Below are 25,039 nucleotides of genomic sequence, written 5' to 3'. Positions count from 1 at the left end.
ATCGTTTCTATTCACAAACAGTATTTGAGGCAAAAAAATTCAGTCTGGAATCTGTGAAGGGGCTTTGCTTTATTTACAGAGCATGTGTTTGAACTGATTCATACAAGTATGCTGCTCAGTAATGACAAATTGTCAAACTCACAGTGCCACATGAATTTACCTGACCGTTAATACAAAAAACCTGGCATTTTGAAAATGCCAAGTTTTATTGCCTTCTTGTCTCAAAGAACTGTCTAATGAGGGTAAAATATGAAAGGTTGGGGAACTCTGCACCCCAGCATTATTTCTGCCTAAGAACCATGGTATTGCTCAAGGCGAGGCCTCTCCGTGGTTCCCTGCAAGCACAGGCATAAACACATTGATTAAATTCCTGAATCAAAGGAAGGGAAGAGGCCAGAACTGATGAGGCGGCAGAGTGTCTCCCCCTTCTTATGCAGACGAGGCTCATCTCTGGAAAAATGAAAAGCTTTTTACATCGGACCGGAAGACTGAAAAGCGAGGTCTGCAAAACACACACAGGCACGCGGGGTGTGCAAATCTGCGCAAGCGCACACGCACATACAGCGGGCTGAGGCAGGAGAACACCCACACGCCGAAAAACACAGACATGCAAATAGATGAACGACAAAGGAAAAAAGCCACGCTTGCCTCCATCCTCAGAGGAATGGGAAGCAACAGCACACCACACTGCTCAAAGACACCCACGCCATAATTACGGCACTCCAAAAAAAAAAAAAAAAAAAAACACATCACCTGTATACTTTTGGCATTAATTTCAAAAACGTATCTTTTGCAGAGGCACGGATCCCAAGCTCCTCTCAGATGACAGAAGATGGAGGGAATCTAAAGATAGACCTACATGTCACTGTGCCCCCCTTCCCCGCTGCCTGAGAATCAAAGAACACAGAAGCTGCGCCACATTACCATCGCAGTAGCGGCAGCTCGTGGCCGCGCTCCTCCTCCTCCCATCGGCGACAGTGAGCACGTGTGGTGCTGTGCCCACAGACAAGGGGACAGGGGCATTGAATCCCGAGCAACCCTGACCATTGGAGAGTGGACCCCCTGATTTTCCTAGCTTGGTGGCACATTCCCACTTTCTGGCCCCCATAATGCAACTGGCGATGCTTCCACCATGGTAGGGAGCAGTGGCTCATGTGGAGCGTGCACCCCGGTGCCACTGAACAGCGTCCAGGGTTCGTCCTCTGGACTGCCCAGCAGAGCCAAATGAGAGACAGATTGGGCCGGGCTGGGCAGGGCCAGGAGCCCCCTGCTTGCCAAACGGTGCAGCCCTGCACCAGATGCCTGCAGGGTCTCCGTGCTACGGTACGCTGAGGGGATGCGAGGGCACAGCTGCCACGGAAGGGCAGGCTCCAGTTTCGGGGCCAGACTGAATTAGCAGACCCACCTGCTGGAAAGGTCTAAACCCTGTGCAAAAACTGATGCATAGTATGTTAGCCTTTCTTGTTTCAAAAAATGAGAAAGGATCCTGTTCCTGTAATCCTATTTCATTAATCTATCAATAAATCAGCTCATATCCTATATCAGCTCCTTTATGCCTACTGGTCCTTTGTGAGCATCATGTGTAATAGTGGCTGATTGTGCAATCCAACATATCACAGTAAGTACTGAAGGGAATGAGGGTAATCAATATACCTTTATGTTTTGTGCCACAGTATAGTGCACTGCATACCTGTGTGCTAAAGTATGGCTCAATGACTCAATGGCTCTTTGTAAATTACCAGGGCAGGCCTGCTAAAATGAGCCTGAGTTGTCCCTTTTGCACTGACTGACAGATCACTACTGGCACTGTCGTTCTAGGGCGGACATGTTCCAATCACATCCCCCCCAACATAGCCACACACACCCTTGTCAAAGCAGAGCCGACCTCCAAATCTTCACAGGAAGTCACAGCGCCACCAGCATATCGTCCTGTGTCATTTGTGGTGAAATTAAACCTGCCAGGCTGTGCAAAGCACATGTTTCGCCACTATCAGAAATTATGCAAGGAGACACGCTAATGAAGTGCTTCACTGGGTCAAAACCTTACTGTCTTAATACTGTTCCATTTCACAGGACCAATTTTCCACTGAGGCCAAATTGTTTTGAAGGTCAGTAATGTGTTTTAAGGACCCAGAGGGCCCCAGGGGGGCCTTTCCGTGGCTGCCACAGGACGTAAGGCTCTGGAGTGTCAAAAGGACTTTTTTTTTAAGAGCAAGTGCACCTACACCAGTGACACATTCCACCTCAAACTGCTTTTCACGCTATTGCAGCATCTCCACAGGGGCAGCCCCGAGAAAAGCCAGCAAGGGCAAGCGTGTGAAACGATGTATCAGTAATGCACCAAGGCTCCAAGTGCAGGCACAAAGAGCAAGCCAGCGCTCAAGTTTTCCAGGGACATGACGCCACAACTCAGCTTTCACAGTGAAAGGACAGCCGTGCAGAGGTTACCCTCTGCACTACAGGATCTCAGGAATTCAGTTGCAGTTCCACTTCCTCCCTGTTCTATCCTAAATCCTACCAATTTCTCCCTCAAGACAGTCATTCAAAACACATATTGCCTTGGAAAAAAAATCCTGACTGGCTTTCACCTGGTTAAGTGTGGGGAGATGGAGGCGGGGCAAATCAGCACTTTACTACCTCAGCCACCACTAGGGGGAGCACAAGTTATGAGATCGCCCCTGTGTGATTGTTTGGGCAGTTTGTTCCTGTTACGGACAGACTTGGATCAAACGTGAAGAAACAATCGCCTGCAGGACTTTAAGAAAAGGATTTGATTCTACAGCTGCTCTGACAACCTCAAGGACAGTGGTGGCACACACTCTACTGAGCGCCCCCCTGTTTGTATTTCCTGACCCCGCTGAGTAATCGACTCAATGGGGGCCTGGCCGTGTCGACGGGGCTCCTCGCCGTGGGAGAGGTTGTCGTGGGGCAGATCTGACAAGCGGCCCCCCCGGCCCCCTGCGACGGGACCCCCCCCCCCCCCTCCACTTCACAGCGGCACAGCTTTTGCAGTGGTGAAGGCACCTCTGTGAGCTGAACTGTGAATTAGCGGTAAATATAATTAGCCTTCCAGCTTTCACTCGGGGACAGGGTTCAAGCCGGCCGGGCTTCCCTGGGGCCGCGGCGACCAGATGCACCATGCTCACAATACAGCTAAAAATACCACGTTAACAGAAGAGATTAATTAAAATGAACATGGTTCACAGAATCTCTCTCTCCCGCTCTCTTTCTCTCTCTGAGCACGCTGAACACTTAAAGAGGCACCGCACCGTTCGGGTGTTCGCTATCTGATTCCACTGTGGCCAGACTGGCAGACGGGCACCTCAGTGAGTTTCGTGCTGAATGGAGTGGCACGCTCCAGCATGTCCCCAAAAACAAACCTTTTGGAAAGGAAAACTGTACCACCCAAAATCTCTGGTGCAGGTGTCCATAAAAGCTAAATCTGTTGTAATAATACACAGAAGTAATACATTATTCAACAGAAACCAATGCTTTTAGGCTTTGACACTTCTGTGTTTTTGCCATGAAAAAAGTTATTTTGAGGTCAACAGGCCTATGTGCATTTTGGCCTTTAATCAGCTTAGCGGTCACTGGATGAAAGCTCTTTTCAACGTGAAAAGAGGGATGTTGAATGTTAAAAAAGTTACTTTAAATCCTTTTTCATGGGGCCAGCTGTGGGCACAAGAAAGCCTTATCAGACACAATAGTTACTGCTGCTAGACTCAAATAATTCCTGCAGGAGTTTGCCGATGAAGCAAGCTGTTTGAATTGAATTAATTTACCTTGCATACCTCCTCCAGCAGGGAAACTGAATCCATAAAGAATGCTTCGGGGACCCCTTGTGCAACGGTTCCAGCAGAAAACTCCAAAACAAACGAACTCACTCTCTGCAGCAGGGCTCCCTCTCCCTCTCTCAGAGAGCTCCGCCACATTCGCCCGAAACGCCCGTTCAGCCGTGCACAGTCAAACTCATGCAAGGAATTAATTGCCTTTATTGTCTTAATTGTCTTTGTATCCCGGCAGCGCGACATAATCGAAAGTGCAGAGAACAGCGGGGCTGTCTGGGGGGGGGGGGGGGGGGGGGGGCAAAAGCAGCCTGGTTGTTAACGAAGCCTCCCTCCCTTCATAGTTTGCACTGCATCTCCTTGGAATTCACGCAGGGAGGGTGGGGTGGGGGGTGGGGGGGTCCACAATCCTGCTGCTCCCGCATTGCCTTTTTCTAGGGGCACCCGCACACAACAGGCCTGGTGTGGGACGGCAGACTTAAGAATTTCAGATGCCCTTGGAACATGACTCCTGTGTTCTGGCACCATCCAAAGGTCTGTTAGCGCCGCTAACACGAAGCAAAGCCTGAAAAGAACACTCGCGCACCACTATTATGCTCCCAAGTGATTTATTTCATTTCACCCATGAGAAGTGACTGTGTAAAGCAGTATGTGGGTGTTCTTTTTTGATTGTGAATTATTCTTTTTCCCAAGCACCTGCATAAGTTTATGGATGTGCTTATGCCTCTGTGCTACTGCCAAAATAAGCCCTGTATTCCCACTGGCATTTTTTTAAAAATTATTAGCGATGAGCCCCAGAAGTAAGAGCTGGCAACTGGAATGCAGCCACATTTAGGCGTATTTCTTTCCCCCAGTTTTCACCTTTCAAATGAAAACAAATTTTTCCTGCTTTTGTCAGATCAGATGGCCACCTAGAAAAGTCAGCCAGCAAAGTTGCTGCTGTTGGGGAATTCACTGTGTCAGCTGAACCTGAGAAAAGAGTTTTCACTTTTTTAGTAAAGGGGAAATAATGAACCACGAATTACGGAAACACAGACAATGAGAAATCCTTTAGTCTCTGGGCTTTGTGGTCTCAGTCCAACAGTGTCTGGATGAATGGTTTTCACCCCCATCTTCTTTACTTCAGTGCTGAAGGCATTTAGCCACGGGCTTCTGTGCCTCCAATGAACTGGAACCAAGAACAACTTAAACTGCCTGATCCGCCCCAGACGCTACGGCCAGCAAGAAAAGGTCTCTGCCTCAAACTTGTCCGATGTTCCTGCTAAACTCTTTTCCGGCTGCCCCGGTCCATTTTGATGGCGGCCTCGTCTAACCTTTACATTTTCAGTATCCCACAACAAAGTTAGCATTTGCTATATCTTTTAACGTTAAATCGTTGTTTCCTCAAAGCTAAAATTAGCTAGAAATTTTCCAATCTAGTGCTTTAATCGCACCGGTTTTAGCATACGCGCTAAACGGCTAATCACACCGGTGTGACCGTACGCGCAAAAGGGTTAACTGAAAATTTGCACAAAGGTTCTAAATAAAAGGAGGAAAATAATCAAATATGAGTAAGTACCTTTTATTTTTCGAGTATATAATTCAAAATGTAATAAGAAACAGGCCTTTCCATGTGGTCATTTTATATCAACTATTTATTCATTAAATTTACAGAAAATGTGCTATATCACGATATGTATCGTTATATCGTTAGAAATTACCTATATCGGAATATGAGATCTTGGTCATATCGCACAGCCCTACTGCCCAGCCATAAGGCATTCAATTACAATGATGCCTAACCACAAACACGACATTGCGCCCCACGTATTTAGGCCTGTTGAAAATTCGGCTCCATTGTCCTCCTCTGCTGGCCTATTCCTCGGAGTGCTGCTTTGAATCCAAATTCCAAGGGCTCTTCAGAGTGCTCCCTATCAATCCAGAGAATTTTTATTTCACTCTTAATGCCCACCTTTACACCACACCCCCGCCCCGACCTGCGCTCAGTGCTGGGTGACTGCTACATCTCACCCTGTAAGCCACGGAGCCTGAGGTAATGCGTATCTGACAGCGGTGCCGCCCACACCCTCCACCCCACCTCTATAAAGGAGCGGTTTCCCTCCAAATCCCTTAATCCATACACCTGCTGTGAAGCAGGAGACAGATCTTCCTCGTCCTGACCTGAGGTCAGCAGGAAACCCGGGGGGGAAGCGGGCCTTTGTTCTTCCTCAGCGGGTTTGAGATCGTCTCTCTCAACCCCTTTCCGCTCCCTGCCTCCACACAGGCTCATGCCGCAAAAGCACTTCCAGCGTGACAGGTTGTAGGACATTTGAAAAAAAAGCACACATACACACACACACACAACCACCAGTCACCAGTGAGGTCACCGTCCTGCTGTGCACTGGGCAGAGACATCTTAAACCACCCGGAGCTCCGCGGGTGGACCCAGCATCGCTCAGCCTTATTTTTTTTTTTACAAAGGGAGACAGAGTGACAAAAGTCAAGCTGCCTCTGCCACGACACCCCCCTGGACCTGGCAGAACAAGAGGCATGTGCTGACCTTGATGCACAAAGTCACCACTGGGAAGCTGCCGAGCGACTGAACTGGACGACGTTCAGGGGACACGTGGATGGACAGAGGCCAGCTCTCGCAGAGGCCCTCTTTCCAGCTCAGTTCGACGGGGATCCTATGCAGCCTCCAAAAAACGGGACATGCATTATTCTGTCATCATGCACCAACCTGTGACCTTCAGGGCACATGACAAACTCTGCAGGACTGACCCAGACCAAATGACATGCTATGATAATAAAATCTTTGTGCATTGTTGTTGCTGTTTTTATTGATATTGCTGTTATCATTGTTACCGCGTTACCATGTTACCATGTTATTATTATCATCATCATCCACAGTCCACATGTATTTACATATGCCTTTACTTAAGGCAACATAATTATTTAAAAAATTAAGTATTTTTATTAAATTGTGCATACATTTCCTTTTTTAATAGTGTGGATTTTGTCTTTGATAGAATACACTACAAGCAACTCAGCAGCCATGTTCCAACCTGCAACACAGAGCTCCAGCACCCAAACTCCTACACCAGCTCCAAACACTACAGCATGTGAACCAACCCAGTTCGACAAATTACAAAGACAGCAATCATACAGAAATATTTTCAATTTGTTCAGCTAATTCTTTCTTTCAGAGTGACAGAGTGATACAGAAATCCATACACATAAATAACTAGGCAGGGTCTAAATACTCTGAGGACAACAGGAACCAACAGGCAAAGAAAATGAGAGAGAGAGAGATAGATAGAGAAAAGTCCTCTCTTCTTCCTTCTTGACAGGCGGCCTGCCAGTTTAGATTATCCCTTCCCCTCATTTACAGATTAGCATGGAGGCAAATTAAAGATACAAGGCTCCAGGCGGAATTTAGGGGTCAGGTGCATGAAGCCGGAGCCAGTGCAAGAGAGAGAGAGATGCTGGGAGCAAGGAGCAAAGAGAGGACAGGCATTAAAAGAAGTCTATGTGATCAGGAGCACCACTCATGAGCACACACACGCACACACAAACCCCAAAAGGGAAAAAATGCCTCCAAATCCCCTAATTCCATTTAATTCTGCCCGAAGTCCATTAGGTTGTGGTAAGTGTTACAGCCACCAACACCCGGAGCTGACCAGGCCTAAGCCACTAAAGCCCCCAGCATGTCAGCTTTCAATGACCACTGACGTCCATGTGACGTCGGATTTGATCGAGTCTGTCGCAGAGCCAGGCGAAATTCATTTCAGCTACAAGGCCACTTCCAAGAGCAAGAATCCTTGCAACAGCTCCAACACTAACAAAGTAGGTTGATTTATGTTACTTAGTACCCATCATTGAAATACAGCAAAGGAGAATAAGAAGGAGATTACACACTAACTATAGAGTCGCTCTAACTATAGTTACACACTAATTACACAGGGTTTTTTCTCCAAAGCACTGCTCCAATGCTCTCAAAGTACCCCTCCAATGGCTCAAATATTGACCACACCATTACTCCTCTGTGGACCTTTCATCTGATTTTAAACTCAGTACTCCACGATGTGATTGATTGACAGCATGTTTCTGTATCGATTTACCTCAGTGGTCACTCCCCCTTTCTTAATTGGGGCCCACTGATTAGATGCAGACCCGATTCGGCTATTCCAGGTGTTAATCAGCCGCTGGCTGACAGGAAATCCGTAAAAGCTGGGGTCTCTGAGGCCAGTGCATATGCGCATTGAAGCGCTAGACCCCAATGTTTTGCTGCTACCGTGACAGCCTGTCGCGATCCCTGCTGCGTTGTGTAGACTGTGGTTAAAGCCCACAGCTGCCTGTGCTGCTCAGCCGATGGCGACAGTCTTGCGAGTGCTGTCACCCAGCCAGGCAGAGCGATAAATAACTTGGGGGAGGCCCATCTTTTAAGCAGCAATTAGGACTGCAGATAGCCGACGAACCGGCCTTAAAGACGGCCTCTGATGCATTATCGTAATTACGCAACTTTCGGCAGCTGTTCCCGCCGAAGCGAGCGGCTGCCACTGGTGGCCACCTCTGCGAGGGGGAAATGTTCATTGCGAGTGTCTTCCAAGAAGCTGCAGCCTCCCCGCTGGAGCGATGCGTGCCAGCAGACACACACACACACACACACCGTGGAGGGGTGGGGGCGGGGACAGCGGTGTGTGGCTCGACATATTCGAGAGGGACAGATTCTGGGAAAAGGCAAGCATCTTTGTGGGTAGGCCCAGAACAAACCACCAGGGGATTTTCACAGAGGAGCACTGAAAATAGGTTTAGCAAGGCTGTTTCCTTAAAAAGGGACTGAGGACTGCTCGTCCAAAAACCTGTCCAGCTGCAAGAGAAATACCTTGATTTTCGGTCCAGCAATCAAAAAAATTGCTTTGATTCTCTTCTAACTGCAGATTGGCTAGAAAATTCCAAGCGCTGTACCCTTTCCATCTTTTGACTTTTGACCGAATCTGTGTGACACATTCTAGCCCAAAGAAGAGGGTTATTTCAACTGTCACCATTCTGAAAATTTCCAAGACTACATACAAAAGTGTTCTTAAGACAAGGAAATATTCACACAGGGTAGTCACCATCAGCACTGTGTCCTATGACAATTAAAATGGGGTTCACACAGCATTAAACCATTTCCAGGCCCAAATGTCACACAGCAAATAGAAAACTGTCCGTTCATTTTCCCCTACAACATTTTGCACTCAGTCTCAAATCAGCTATGTGACTTTGCTCGGTCAAACTGATAATGGGACAGGTGTGACCTGCAGCCAGGTGTGGGAGGGTCTATATAGCTGTGCGCCTGAACAGGCAGCTTGAACTCCCTCCATCGCCACCGCTGCGCTGGAGCGGCACAAAGACGGCGCGCCGAAAGCGGCTGCGGCAATGCTTGCTTTGCGAGAAGAAGGAGCGGAGGGAGGAAGGAGCCGGTCTGGCATGCAGGATGCAATTTCAAGGCCTGCCAGCTCCCGCCGGCATTGAATGGCATGGCCCTTTAATCTTAAGAACCTTGAACCACGCCTCAGATCGATCGCGTTTGTTCTGACGGCAGGGCTTAGCGCTTCCTTTCCCTCATATTGTGCACAAGTTCGTGGGTCAATGCCCAGATGACTGGGGAGACAAAGGTCCTTCAACACCCTCCACAGCTCCCCATCAACAAGGGGGGGGGGGGAACTCTTGGGGAAACTTTTTCTGCCCTATTCCTCTGTTCACATTTATAGAGGTCAATCGCTATTCTTTCCAGTGGATTACAAACACACTGTCATATTCTAACTTTGAGAATAATTTCTTTGCAGTTCTGCTCTGCTGTTTTGAATATCATGCCAATGAGGCACTTCAAAGCACTCTTTCTGGCATTTGAATTCACAGGCGCTAAACTTGTTTGGAAGGGGGCTTCCTTACTCACGACTATGGTGAATTCCTTGACAGCCATAATGCTACGGACCTTCTGGGGGGGGGGGAGGTTGGGGGGGTGGACTGAGGCCGCATGGTGCTAGGGATGATTATGATTATAATAATGGAGTGGAGCAATCATGTTCTTTGGAAGAGCTCTGGACTCCTACACCGCTATCCTCACTCTAGTCAGGTCTGCCATTCACAAGAGCCAAAGACACAAGCTACATCTGAGGTTTATACCCACTTGTCCCAGGCATCTGGGTTGGCCAGTTAAAAGTAGCTGATGCTGTTGAAATCACTCGATTTGGCCGAATTGTACATCAGATCCATTCTTTCCAAGAGAATGACAAACAATATCCTTGGGAGCTCATAAACCCCAGCATTACATTCCGTTAATACATTTCAGATGCAGTCTAAACGATTTACAAAAAAACACAAATCCTGCTCGGTACTGTGTCACAGCCAAATGTTTCCCCTGGGGAAGAGGGGGAGAAGGAAAATGGGAGTCTAGATAGATGTCAAGCTCCAGAGACAGACACGCAACATACAAGCCTGGATTTAAAAAAAAAAACTGGATTTAACAGATCCTTTATTTCTATATGGGCAGGGAGACGGAACTAAAGAAATGAGAAAAGCAAAAGGGCATATAATCACAGCCCTTTACAGTTCATGAGTGACCGAGACGGGATTTAGCCATGACAGAAGTCCTGGCTTCAACCACACTTCAATAAGCCAAATCCATAGAGGGTAGCCCAGCACGGAGGGCTAGTCTGGGAAAGTGATAATAAAATCATCACACTGTTTCTTTGATGCAAGCCTTAATTATCTCTCAGAGGAAAATCTATTGGGTAAACAGCACTTAAATAGCTGGCTGGGAGTGCACAAGTTGCTTTAGAGCCCACAGATATTCACAGCAAGGGCAAAAGTGGCATATTCAGTATACAAGTATACAAAGTACAGGTATGACCCATGTATTAAAGTAGACGCATAAGGCATCCTGGCTCTTTGGATTGTTGCATAAACAGGGCTAACGCAACAATCATGTGAATATATCACACTGATTACTCAAACTGATGTTGTATGTGCCTATGTTTCATTTAGTGAATTGATTATACAATGGATTCTGATTGGCTGAGCACTGGTGTAATGCTGTAAAAGCAGTTGGAAATGACATGGAAGAAGGTATATGTGAGATAATAGTTCTTGGAGAGGTCACCTATAAGCCTCTTCATCTGATCTTAATACCTCTTTTTCTCTGAACGCACATATTGATTCATCTCCGACACGTTGGCCAGGGGTCATCCATGGCTAAGTCACTGATAACACACTGCAGAACTAGAATATCACTCACTCACTAGAAAACCTCAAGACGCGTTACATGTCCATGAGAGACCCCAGAGGGACCTTCTGTACAAATTCCAACAAAGCCCTCTTGGCAGATTTGAAATTGCTGACAACTGACTCTGAACAGAAAAGGCACGCACGAACAAAAACATATGCACATGCACTCAAACACACAAGCACAGACATGCGGTCATGTGTGGTCACGAAGCAGAGGCAGACATCGGACTCCACCGACATTTCATCCTGAGCCACTCATAAGCAGACTCAAAGAAAGAGACCCGAGTTTCTCCGAGCCCATTTAGGGAAGTTACCGGGGGAGATTACACATTCTCTTCCTCGCGCTCCTCCTCAATCGGCCCGCCTCTGAGAGGTAGTGCACGTACAAACGATCGGGCCTTATCTGGTGGACGCAGGCTTGCATATCTCCTGCCCTGGAGGAAGGGAAGAGCGCCGCAACTTTTCAAACGGCACAGAGGAGGATGAGTGACGGGCGGGCGTCAGCACCGGCTGTCCCCCTGCTCTCATTCCCAATCGTTTCCGCGGCAGCGACGCATACATTATTGTCGTCTCAAATGTCAAGGGCTGAGTCGCTCGTGTGACAAAAAGAAGTGGTAAATGTCAGCCGTGCATCAATATGGCGGCCGGAAAAAAAGGATTTGGAGAGGGGGAAGCGAATCTGATGTCCGGTGTAGAATTACACACCAGGCCCTGCGCATGAGCAGGTTGGACAGCATACCAACTCAATCAAATCTGGAGTTCTGAGGTCTCTTGTTTGCGGATCCATTGTGAAGTTCTTATCTGGATCACATTAGAGGGATTGAAGACCGCATCAATGACAAAGCACGGCGTCAAAGACAGAGCAAAACAAAAAAGTATCCCTCTCCCCCCAGCGAGGGCTCTGGCAGCCATGGGCGTAAAAGTTGCTTGTTTGTGTGGCAGACAGACTGTGTGATCCTCGGCCAAGACCACCCCCCCACTCCCTCTCCTCCTCCCAGCATGCAATGCAGCAGAGCCGTCCCCACCCCGTGCGTGCACAAGGTCAACGGGAGAGTGGCGGGAGGCGGCGGGGCAATCTGTGGATGCCCACGGGTGCCAGGACTCCAACGGAAACCGCCGCAATCAGGAGGAGTAATCACCTCTCAGATCCCTCTGCTAACGAGTGGCGCGGGCAGGCCGTGCAGCGGGCAGGGGATATCCATCACCGACCCCCCTCTCACTCCCATGGAGGTCAACGGAATCAGCCCGAGACGTGCGGGCCAAAAACAAGCCAAGATGGGCCCAAATCGTCCGTCTTCTGCACACAGGGACGCCAGGGCCTCGTGCCTCAAAGGTGCAGTTTGTGGTGTAAAAGGAAGCTAGAATACTGACTCATTTTTGCCTCTGTTCCTACATGGAAACTCTGTTGCTTTATCACTGGTTGAGGTTCACTACGTCAATAGCTTTACACACTTGTGAAAACGCTTTGTGAACAGGACACATATGGCACACTGAACACTTGTAACTTGGCCTGGATAATCGGGCATTCAAAGAAAAACACAAAGATCATATGGGGTACATGAACAAAAGGTCCTTTAGAATTTCAGATGCTCCAGATCACTCTTGATCGCAGACAGGTTGAAAAAAAAATCTGTCTAAAATCAATAGCAGCGGATCCCCAATAGGGGTGACCTGGCAAAGTGAAACACCACAGAAAAAGCCAAACTAATCAAATAACCCAGGCACCGACTATTCCTAGGCAAACCCTGCCACATGCAGAGAAATTGAAAGGGACGTTTTCGATTTGTCTGAGGCAAGTGGGAGAAAAGAAACGGTTTCAAGAGTGAAGTTCTACCCTGGCAAACTCCCCCGCCCCCTCCCATCCCCTCTGGAATGTCTGCCAAGGAAGTTAGCAAGAGAGCGAAGCTCAGGTGGATGTGCGCTGAATTACCACTGACTTCATTTGCTTAATGAGGGCTATTCAACTTTGTAATTACAGCTGAAGTCTGTACAACCCCAGTGCAACTCTTAGCCTTTTAAAGGTGTTAATTACTTCCTCTCAACGCACTGCATATAAAGCGACATACAAAACTCAATAAATACATAGAAGAACACATCCGCTCACGGCTCAATGGAGCACACTGACCTTTTCCTGTACTAGAAGCAATTCCTCTAAGATCTTCCAAGAAGTGAACAGGCAAGCACTGCAGGACCAAACTTTGGTCTCTGACTTGTACACGTCTTTCCACCCAGTTGCACCCAACCTGAAAACACACCAGGGCCATGACAGATGCTAAGCAGCAGTACTGTTCGTGAAACTTTTTTTGCTGCATGAAACTCAGACACCACACCTACTCGAAGTTGGGACCTCTTGGGGTACATGTATTTTTAAAAGCTACATGTCTCTTCAAAACTGACAGGATGGTCCTGCTCTCCTATCTCACTCACACCCCCTTTTCTTCTCCCTGCACTGGCACACAACAAAAGAGCTGATCCCTGGATAAGCGGGAATTAACGGTTACAATTCCCTTTTAATTACGCTCATGTCAAATGGCAGTGGCAGAACAAAGAAGACTGTGGAAGAGATTTTTTTAATGTCATTCAAATTCAATACATCTTACAATTACATGTACAGTAATCAAATTGTAAAACAGAATGCAATGCACAGGGGATGTGTCGCAGGGGCAGCTGGCAAGCTATAAGGGGGGGGGGGGGGGGGGGAGAGACAACTTTCCTGTGAAATGACTAGGAATGTGAATGGCATAAACACATTTCTGACTATCGATTAGTTCATGGCTGAGAAGGGAAACTGTCAATTAATCATTATTAATGGGGGATGAAATATGTTCGTACTAAGGAGCTTTTTTGTTTTGTTTTTCCACCTTTTGGGCAAAAAAAGAATTTCACTGAAAAAATGCACCAATTACTTTAATCAACACAGATGACATGAAAGACATAAGAAATAATAACAATAAAAACAAATGTACCTTTCTTGACATATTCTTTTCATAGATCAGAACAGGCTGTGAAGTGTGCTTCTATGCACACTTCACAGACTCATCCAAGCTCCATTATCATGCCTCATCACAGCAAGCCCCGTCAGAAGAAGCCTGGTTTTAAAAGACTGATGAATAAGAACCTGCATTTATTTAATGAAACGGGTTGTTTATTTTTGGAAATATATCCCAACATTACACCACTGCATTTGTTTAATGAAATATGATGTTTCTACAAAATGACAAACATAGCTATTTAAAAATTTAAGCCTTTCTTTAGAAAAGCCTGCATAATTAACATAATGTGCATTTTGCACACGTTTACTAAGTTTCATTATACTCCACTAAGGTTTAGCTCCAAACAGTATGTAACTGGACTCTATTTGTACTCATAGCCCATTTTCTATATGTGATCTGGATGCTGAAGAAAAGGATACTGACATTTCTTCATAGCAAACTCAATTAAACTTACCTAGCTTGCCAGCCAACATTAGCTTAGTTGCATTTCAGCCAACAAAGCTAATCTTTTAGCCAGCTCAATGTGATGGCGAGCAATTGAGCAATCAATGAACTTGTGCAGCTACATTAGCAAGCTAATCAAACATTACTGCTACCAGCTATCACATTTGTAAAAAAACTGCACAAGTCTTCCATACCAACCCAAATACTGCTGGGATTTCATTTCCAATCCCCCACCCCCCCACCAAACAGCAGGTCAACAGCAGGTAAAAGTGCCTCACTTTATAAACATGATCAAATGTATTACCGGCTGTAATGCTTGATAGTTAAAATAAATGTCATGGATACACAAACAGAGTTCAGAATGCAGGCAACTGTGACTTTTTTTATGAAAGTGACAAGGAAAGAAAAGGATTTATGACCTAACCAGTGAATGAATTAATGCCTCAGTTTAACATTTATGTCCCCTTGTTCAGCTGCTCAGCACAGATCAGCTGTCCCAGGCCCAGAGCAACTTTTAGAGTTAGCGCCAAAGCTCACTGATATTTGTTCTAGAAGGCTGGAACAAATGTTATTGTGTAATGATGCTGAATAAAATATGCACAGAGAGCATTATTTAACAAAGTAAAAGATTTAAAATGTTTATTTCAATCACCGTGTGAACTGCTGCAACACTGACTCACAACAAATTAACAATTGACGTCAATTGCCTTCAATTAGATTTCCAGTCTATCTACATGAATGCTCCAAACTACTTAAAAGTGCTGTTAATTCATTATGACAGTGATTATTCTCCCAAAAACAAACACAAATGTTGGCCTCAGAATCTCAAGAGAACATAATTAAGTTCAAAAAAGTGTGTGGATTGAAGACACCCAGTGACTGGAATGGTCTGCCAGCCCACCTGAAAGCCATTAGAAATTCCACTGCAATTAAAGCTTGAATTAAGAGACAGAATTAAGACTGTTCTTCCGAACAGGAAATACTGTAATTAATTGAGCATGTTTTGCTGTATTGAACATGTTTTATAGCTCCTGTTACATAACCCACCTCAGGACCACTTCAAATATGATATCTTAGGGGGTTTATCCGGTCTACAAAATTTCTAAATAAATTAAAGTAAATTTATAGTACCACTGATATTTGAGGATCACAACATTACCTTTTGTTTTAATCCTGAAAATCAGCTCGAGGATGGTCATGCCAACAAAAGCTAGCTCCTTTAACCAAAATGCAATTGGTAACATCATCTTTTACCTATATCTTTTACCACTGACCTAGTGAGCAGCTGGTATGGTGGCTCACTGATGCAAATGAGATTCCTTGGCAGAAAAACCATGTAGCATTAACATTTCAGACTAATTTGAATACACTCAAAACAAATTATGTTGCTTTATGTTTGCCACATGTTTAGTGACACAAAATAGATTCATCATCACTCACAACTGCTTAAGAAAACTTCTAATCTAGTTGGATAGTAACAAATGATGTCGGTAGCAAGAATCTGATTTGCTTCATTACATGTGAGTTTGCGAAAACTGCCATCTGCAAACAAAATATGGCCACATAAATGCAAGAACACATTCAGTGCAAGAACATACTAAATGCAAGACCTGCACTGCCTCAGTACAGTAGCATTCACTGAAATAGAGCTGCTTGTCAGTCCTTTGATAGGGGATCGAGAGCGAGCGGAAAGCGTTGCCATCACGCTGCGAGACTTGCCCTTTGTCAGGGGCTTATCCGGGGGAATCTGGAGCCGAGTGCCCTGGCTGGCTGAGGGGCCAGTCGAGGTGTGAGAGCTCCCAGGCAACCACCCAGCCGAAGGAAAAACACAGTGCTGGGAGTCTGCCGACAGACATGAGCTGCAGATAGAAGGGGGTCAAGAGGGAAGCCTGAGTGTGCAGTCGGAGCGGACGTGCAGCCAGCAGGTCGCAGTCACACCTCCGTGTCCCCCCTCCCACAAGGCTGCGGGCAGGGCCAGCTCCCTGCATACTTCCATCTGACGCGGGTCTTTGACGCATCCGCTACATTTCCCTAAACTGAGCTGGGATTGGCAGACGGGGGGTGGGGGGGTTGGGGGCGAGGGTAAAAAGGCTGGATTGAGGGGATCTTTAATTTAGCATTTAGCTCTTTTCCATTCTCACTACTGCAGGGATCATGCCCACAAACTTGCTGAGACCACAGGGAAGCTTGAGGAGGAAATAAAAACCCCCAGCTGAGGAATGGACATTCTAACTCAGAGCAGAGAAGAGGGAGAGAGGGAGTGAAACAGCCACAATTTTAAAAGAAAAAACTCCAGGATGTCTCCCTGGTGAAGGAAAAATACAACTAAAGCTACATCAGCAGTTTCTCCACCAGTACAACAGCAAGTTTGCACTGAAGTGATATCTCACCTATAGGAAGCAGTGGTCAAAGGAGAAGATACCCTACTGTAATTTGGTGGTGATGCATGAAATTTTCTTCCCTTTGATGGTGACACATTTAACAAAATACTTGACAATTAGTGAACATAGCTTTGGAGCAAGTTCTTAGTATTGTTTGCAGTTTAAAACATAGAAACTGATCATGTTTGTGTTTCTCTCCAAAAAATGTATAGTATGAGATTAGAGTGGGATCAGCAATATGTTTTTAACAACTAAGGTATCTCAACTTCTGTATTTAACATTTAAATGTTTGTCTCTATGTTGCTGAAACTACAAGACTCTAGAGTGCTCTGGGATATAGGCTTACTTAATTGGAGATGAGGCCATTAATTGTGTGGTATTGATTTTAAACACCATCAATACTCACAGAATCACCATAACCATCAGTAATTAAAGATTAAAATACATTAAAGATCTTTCTCCATACGTAAGGTATACTGAAGCTTTGACGGATATTCCCCAGTAGGTACAGAGTGCTAGGTATTGTGTGGAAAATAAATCTTTGATGTCACCGACCCTCCTCTGTCCCTCCCACAAGTATCCAAGCATTCACTTCTGTTTGGTTTCTGAAGACACCAGTGTAATTCATTCCCCATCCTAAGGTGTGATGGACTAATTAAAAGTAAGAGCATGGAGGGTGTCATGAGAAAAACAACCCTGCCCAGCAGAAGGAACTTTTATATAAGAGCCAGAAGTGCCACAGTGCCACACTTCCATATTAAATTAGAAGGAGAAATCTGCAGTCGCCGCAGACACAAAGTAATACATACTGGCAAAAATTAGCTTTTATGTTAAGTGTGTCTGTGCACTCAAGTGTCAAAGAAATTGATTTCTGACTATAGTATGGGGACAGCTCGGTTCACCGAAGTAATGATTTTTCCCCTACTACAGTTTAAAATCAATTTCCTGAGATGAAAGTTTTCAATTTCATTAAGTATATAAAATGGAAACTTGTTAACAGCAAGTTCACCACTTTTGCAGGTAACGGATGAAAAAAACATTCTTAATATACAGAATCTTTTGGCCTGTAACATTTTAGAGATTAAAATGGAAGGATCTACAGAAAGATATCCACAGAATCACTTAATGGATCACAAAATGTCAAGGTTTAAGTGTGCCGACAATAGCAATCCATTTCTGAAAACATACTTGGTAGTTGATTGCTGTTACTGTACCGTAGCTAACCACAGCTCTATTCAAATGAAGGTAAAATGGACACTACTGTATATATGCAAATAACAGCAAATAACACATTTCATAAAGTTCTTGCATTTAGATCTTCCACCATTCACCAGGAATCAGCCTTTTATGAGCACTGAATGAATGCTACTCAAGAGCTTCTCTCGCCTTTTCTCTAGGGGCAACTTTTCCATTGAAGATGCCATTCAAAATAGTTGTGCACATAAAATTAAATTCTTTAGTGATTTCTCTTTTGTACCACTGTAGTTAAAAGCTTTGCAGCAGATTTAACCCCTGCCAGCACTGTGTGTTGTGGTCTCATCAGCAGAGCGCTCTCCAAGGAAAAGAGGGGCACAGAGGCTAAAGCGAATCACTGGAATCTTTCCTCCATTCCTCCGGGTTATTATCTCAATTAAGACACAGACGATAATGATCACATTCATTACCTCGCCCGCGGTCCGGGAGCGATAAGCTGGTGGAAATGTCTCCCTGATTGCTGCCACCTTAAACCCAACCATGAATTACAGACCTAGCCACAGTCTTCAGGAGTGTATAGCATTCAATTATTAAACACACCAATATTATCTGGAATGACTTTCTGTTCCTCTTATTACAGTGATAGCACCATTTGTTTTCTTGGTTGAGTCAATAATGGATTCATCGATATAATTTATCCTAGGCCTGGACAGAAGGGGTTGCATCTTTTTAACCTGATTCTGGGCTTCTGGTTAAGTGTCAAAGGCCCACAGTAAAGGCTTCCTTCCCCTATTTCAGATAGAAAATACTTATTACTTCACTCTAATGAAAAAGCAGCTTGTGTCATGGAGCCTGTAGGAAACTGTCCAGCCCTCTGGGCCTGTGCACTGCCACCACCACACCCCCTCCCAAAACACCTATCAAGAAAACAGTAAATGATGTTCATAGCAAGTCCATTAAATAAAGGATACTACATGAGAGCATTACAGTTTAGAATGCCTATCTCCATCGGGGCAAGTGCTTTGTCACAAAGCTGTTCTCTCTATAACAAACCAAGAGACTGTTTACTATACACTGTGAAACAGAGGTTTAATTATATTTGCCATGACAGCCCTCCGGCTGCCCCCATGCATGTGACAGTCTGAGGACTTGACAGTTTGATTCGCACCTGCCCATTTGTTGACAGTGTGACAGCGACAGACTCCTTAGCATCCATTTTCAGATCTGCCTCACTCTCACAAAGAGGAAACAGCACACTGCACTGAAGTTAATGCACACTGGGCGATACTAAACCATTCTAAATATCCAGAACAGAACAATTAATCTAGGATAGAAAACATCCATTTCGCAATGTACTGTATTATTAAAAGGAGTGCAGCATGTTAAAGCAATCGCTACCATGTAATAAAACAGTATCACGTGGTTAAATACCTACAACAGATGTATAGGTGTTTGTCTGTAGGACACAATCTAGTTCAATTGCATTTGACTTCACAGTTCAATCTCCTTTTTAAATACATTTCTCTGATCTAAATTCCAAAAATGCATTCCTGTGTGCTCAATTGATTTGAGGTCAGTGATTCTCATCCTTTTTGATTACTGCCCCCTTTCCATTATGTCATCTTAAGCATCAGCGACTCCACCACAATTTAAAAAAAAATTCTACTGTCAACAAATGTGATGTTTTGGTTTTCCTCTGTTTCTGCTTCTATTGTTTTCATTTCTCATCCTCTCTCCCCTCCATATTTTGAAGATCTCTTCCTTTTTGCTTGGGAAGCATATTTTGCCAATGTGTGCACACTGCATCCTCCCTTGCATCAGTTACCCTTGACAACCACAACGTGTTTGCAATATTACCATAAAACAGTACCACAGACACAACAGCACCAGTGACCCATGAGTAAGATACCAGGGAGGATGAGAATTTACAATTAAATGGGTAATTTTCCTTACCCTATTTTTAATGTTTTTTGTGATTAGCAAATTCTCCAATTTCAGTATGAATCCCCTATTTGCAGCCAATTATTTCTGCTTTAACTGTTTCTAATGTTAGTTAGTGTTGCTGGCATTACCTTTCCACACCTTTTCATGTCATTTACTTTGTACCATGGACATCACATTGCACTAAACTATTTTGGGTTACAACAAAGAGAGTGGACATTGGTTTGGAATCAAACCTTTGATGATCATAAATATATTGTGCCATGCCCAGTGGACACATACAATACAGCCTAATTTTCAAATCCTTAAAACTTATACATTTTTCCCATCATTGCTTTCTTTTTGCTGTGCTCCATGAATACATGTCGGCTCCCCAATAAACAGGCTGCTTATTGTGCTGTTGTCGTCACGCTCTAAAGAGGCCATTCTGAAGACTGGATATGGATGGGAAAAAGCAGACACATTAATTAAAGCGGGCCCTATTCTCTATTCCAGTATAGTTAAAATTGTGGATAAAGGCAAGACATGAGAGGAAAAGTACGTGATCCAAGATTAAGAACCCAGGAGCACATCTGAAACCGATATTAAAGCCACGGTATACGATCAGCCAGTTTGCACCAGCCTAGTCCTAACGGAGCTCCTCAGCAAAGCGGAATCGCCACATCAGCTGCACTCACCATTAAACCTTTCACTCGCTCTCAATGTTCCATCCCATCAGCAGTAAATCTGATACACAAGTAACAAATAAGACTAGACCACTGCACTTACTTTGCATTGAATCTATCACAAGTTCATTATGTGAGCGTTATGTTCTCTTACCGTTGTGGGCATTAGGATAATGTCCAAGTGTATCAACATCAATGTTTTCACTGTTTTTGTGTGCAGCCTCTTCTTTGTGAATATAATGCCTTTCCCCCCAGTCCCCTTGAATGAGAGATGTAAGAATGTTCTTAGCTGGGGATGACAGCGAATGAATTGAGCTGATAGGTGCAAACTCTCCCAGGTGCTGTGCAATGTTAGGACAATGCCATGGCAATACTGCAATAGTGATATTATAGAAAGAATATTAAGTGTTACACTGGCAGCAGGTAACTATCAACTATGTCTAGGGAAATGGCCCATCATTTCTGAAGGGGAGCCCTCAAACCCACCACTTTTCATCCACCACGACAATCGAAGATGTAATTCCATCATGCCCACCTTCTCCTAGCCTCCTTCTCTTTCCACATGTTAAGGACAAAGTGATCAAGCTGATTGTCTGAGTGTCTCTCCAGAAACCGGCAGTGCCACATTATTATGCACTTGGATTTATTCATACATTTCAGGTAAAGAGGATCTCATACATATAAGACTCAACCTGTGAAAGACCCTCTTTTATCTCTCTCTCTCTCTCTCTCCCTCTCTCTCTTTCTCTCTCTCTCTCCTTTCTCACCTGCACACAGCCATTTTCAATCAAAAAAAACATTCAGAGGCCTCAAAATGCCTGTTTCTTTGTCTAATTTGGCTGGACCCTTGTAGGACATGCACACTGGGGATTGATCAAACTTGGACATTGGGTATCTGTCTTACCAGCAAACACACTGAATACTTCTAAATGCTTCCAAGTCGACACATAACTAGTAATGATATCACTCCACAAGGGAACACATGTACACACGAAAGATTTTTTTCGTGACACTGTTGTGAGGAAATATAGCACTAAAAGAGACGAGAGACTTTATGATGCTGGAGGCCTCACCGAGATAATCGGGTACCAATCATGGCACCGTTCGTTTTCATGCGCAACCATGCGGCCATTGATTGCTTGTTTCAAGCGGCACTCCTCGCGCACAATGGATTGGGAGAGCAGGGGGTCAAGAACTGCTCACTTTCCCGCTGCATTCCGCTGGGCTGCGCAGCGGACTGTTCGATTAGCCTCTTCGCTCGGAAGGAGCAGAGAGCATTTTATTACGACGAAACTGGCGCGCCGCAAGAACAATCACGTACCGGCACATAAAGCAACGACAGACGGTAGGCAGAATTAACCTGTCACCTCTGCGTGAAAATGCTCAGACCTCATTTTTCCCGGTGACTTTTCAATGAAACATACTGAGACACAATGCAGGACAGTGCAAGAAGGTATTTCCGTCGTACAAACTACCGCGTCCACAGAAACACCACTTCAAAGTGAAATTCAACTGAGAGATAACCTTGCATGTGATTCTACACAGTACTTGCAGAAAATAGATATAGATTTTCTAATAACACGCCACCCACTATGTCCATGACCACATTCAGGATGCATGATCGATACATTCTCCCAACGGTAATTCTTATTTCATTCGACCAAAATGGTAGTGGCAAGTGTATGAGTCTCAGCATATTGCAGATCCCTTGGAGGCTTGCTGCAAAATTAGCTGTACGGTCCAGATATTCTTTACCTCTGGTACCCCGTGCTGGTGAACAATGGCTACATTATTCTCTGTGGTCTTTAGCTCAGATAATGAATGGGTACAATCGGGTTACCTAATTCAGATTAATGTCTGCGAGGCACAGAAGTGATACATGGACTTTACTTCCAGTCTCACAGTGAGGCAGAGTGGATTTTGTACAACAAGAAATGGAGGCCTCGGGGTTTGTTAAAAATGAGCTTCTTAACTGATAACCGTGTACTGCTTGTAAGACAAAAATACACAATACGGTCATTTGCAAAGTGACTGAATATTTTCGGTTCTCACCTGTTAATCAGTCGTCCTTCCCTTTCATGAATATAAGTAGCGATACAGAAAACTATTGTTTAAAAATAAAATGCTATTCGAACTTACTATTTCGAAAGCAATGGTTAAATATCCAGATGAATATCCTCATAGAAACAAAATAATTGTCCGTGTCCTTTTGATTAAAAAAACTATGCTATGCTCTTACATCCATTTTATGTGAAATATTTTACATATTTTTCTTAATTCCGTAACTTGCTCTATATTTTAACTGAGTAATAAAAGTAAGAAAAAACCGTTTTTATCGTAAAGTGACGAGCTCTGTCCCTGCCACTGTTTCTGATGGAATACTGCTCATTATGCGCCACTTGTAAGTTTCCCACTCTTACAAAAACTTAAACATACGGGTATTGCTCTTAAGGCGATAGATATATTGTCCGAAAGGAGTGAGGTGAATTTTGGCTACAATAATCAAAAGTTTAGATCCTCAGCACCAATATTTCTAGGAGTAAATACATTTTAAGACGACAGCTATCACAACGGAATCTTATGACAACCGGTGCTGTTTAGAATACGTAATAAACAAAAACTGTGTTTTCATTTAAGACATTAAATTATGTCAGACTTGATAAACCACCCTTTCGCAAGAGCGCTAGGGTTAACAATTCAAATTCGAAGCGGATTTCAGCATTACCCTGACATGCCGACTAACAAATGCAATAGCATGTGATTGTATGTATTGTGATTTCAAACTGCGAAGATCCAGGGAAAGGTAGTTCTGTTTCATGTCTTGCACTGATGAAACGAAAACATTTGTAACGACATTAACTTCTAAGAGTTCAATAATAGTGAAGTAATTGGCTGTCAAACGCATATAATTTTTTGCACAGATTTAAAACAGTTTCGCAAAAACAAACAAAAGACTAAAATAGCCTAAATCACGTCACAAGACTCGCAAAACAACGCAATGCGCGAATTAAAACAATCTTTAACTTTCGTATGAAACTGTTGATAGCCTTGAGTGTTTCTGCGTCTTCGCTGGAAAATAAAGCCAAGTTGAAATTTAGATATTATGACTACTTTATAAAAATGATCTTCCAAGTTTATAACTAGCAACAAGTTTGAAAACGAGAAGCGTTAATTCTCTTACCTCTCCAGAAAGAAGTCAAGAAAATCATTTTCAAAATCGGGCAAGCCTGAAGCGCATCCCCCTTTGCAATCCGTAATCTACTCATCTTGGACATTTTCAGTAAACTGTTCAAAGATTGCGTCCGTATTTGTCTAAATTCAGTTTATAGGTAAATAATTTTCGGGTAACATAATCCAGTTTTGAACGAACCCGTTGTAGAACGCAACATTAAATGTTATGTCTGCTCGTTCGTTTGCGTCAATAGCAATAGTTATCATAAATCCCTTTTTTTTCTCAAAAACGCAACGCATTCCTCATTATATTCCAGCATTAGCAGTAGTACAACGCGAGGGCATTCTGGTGCGTTTTCCGTCCCACTCTTGCCGATTGACTTTTCTCAAGTTTAAAGAAAAGCGGAATGGTCCGTTTCACTTAATATTGCCGTTGTAATGCATGCAGCACGTCGATTGATTATTCCATCCTTCATTTGGTGCAAATCATTGAAACGCCCTGTGTTGCTGGAAACGCCAGACCGAGCTGTGCGCGAGACTCCTCCATGGCATTTGCGACATCTCGTTCAAACTCTCATCCTTCGTTTTATCTTTCACATCTACACTCAAACTTGGGTACGTACTTTTCCGAGGAGAAGAGGGCAAGTGAAGGGTGGTGCTGTTGCGGGGGGCCGGGTTGGAGGCGGGATCATAGTGACACGTTTGAAAGCCAATAGTCTCGTTTCTGTGGAGAAGGTGAGCGAAAGGGTTAGTTCAGCGGCAGCCAACCAAATTACTAAAAATTTCCCAAATAAAAATAAAACAGGGAAAAACTGGTTGTCGAAGCCGACAAAGTGACTTGAACAGACAGAGGACCGAGCGCACGACGTATTTGAGAATGATCTTCATCTGACTGCTTTCTTCTGCAGTTTCGCGTCAAACACAACTACGTACCTTTAAAAGTATAAGCTTTCTTCTCCTTCAGTTGAATTGATTAATCACATTCACGTCCGAATTCTAACACATTGTTAGGAGTTATTTTTAAAAATGTCCGACATACTGATACATTTAACAAACAAAAAATTGTTACTTTTTTCACCTTCCACGGTTGCGCTCAAAATTATTAGTAAACCGGTCCAATATGTAAGTGCACACACTTTTGACTACCACTGCATTTCAGAGTGCAACGGAATGGGGAAAACCCGTCCAAATGTGCAACTTAATATGGGAACAGT

The 25,039-nt window shown here is 44.3% G+C and overlaps 1 protein-coding gene across 1 annotated transcript in view; it reads right to left on the bottom strand.

Moving 5' to 3' along the window:
• The window catches only part of si:dkey-215k6.1 (transmembrane protein 132C), a 165,473-nt gene extending 141,024 nt beyond the window's left edge, over nt 1–24,449 (bottom strand). Inside the window, exon 1 of the mRNA XM_036527031.1 lies at nt 23,836–24,449. Within this exon, the coding sequence (XP_036382924.1) occupies nt 23,836–23,929 (94 nt within the window). The 5' untranslated portion in view covers nt 23,930–24,449. The remainder of the gene's footprint in view (nt 1–23,835) is intronic.
• Nucleotides 24,450–25,039: the final 590 nt, after the last annotated feature.

The sequence above is a fragment of the Megalops cyprinoides genome, chromosome 4, assembly GCF_013368585.1.
Source record: "Megalops cyprinoides isolate fMegCyp1 chromosome 4, fMegCyp1.pri, whole genome shotgun sequence".
In the NCBI taxonomy this organism is placed as follows: Eukaryota; Metazoa; Chordata; class Actinopteri; order Elopiformes; family Megalopidae; genus Megalops; species Megalops cyprinoides.
This window is presented reverse-complemented; position numbering and strand designations above follow the sequence as displayed.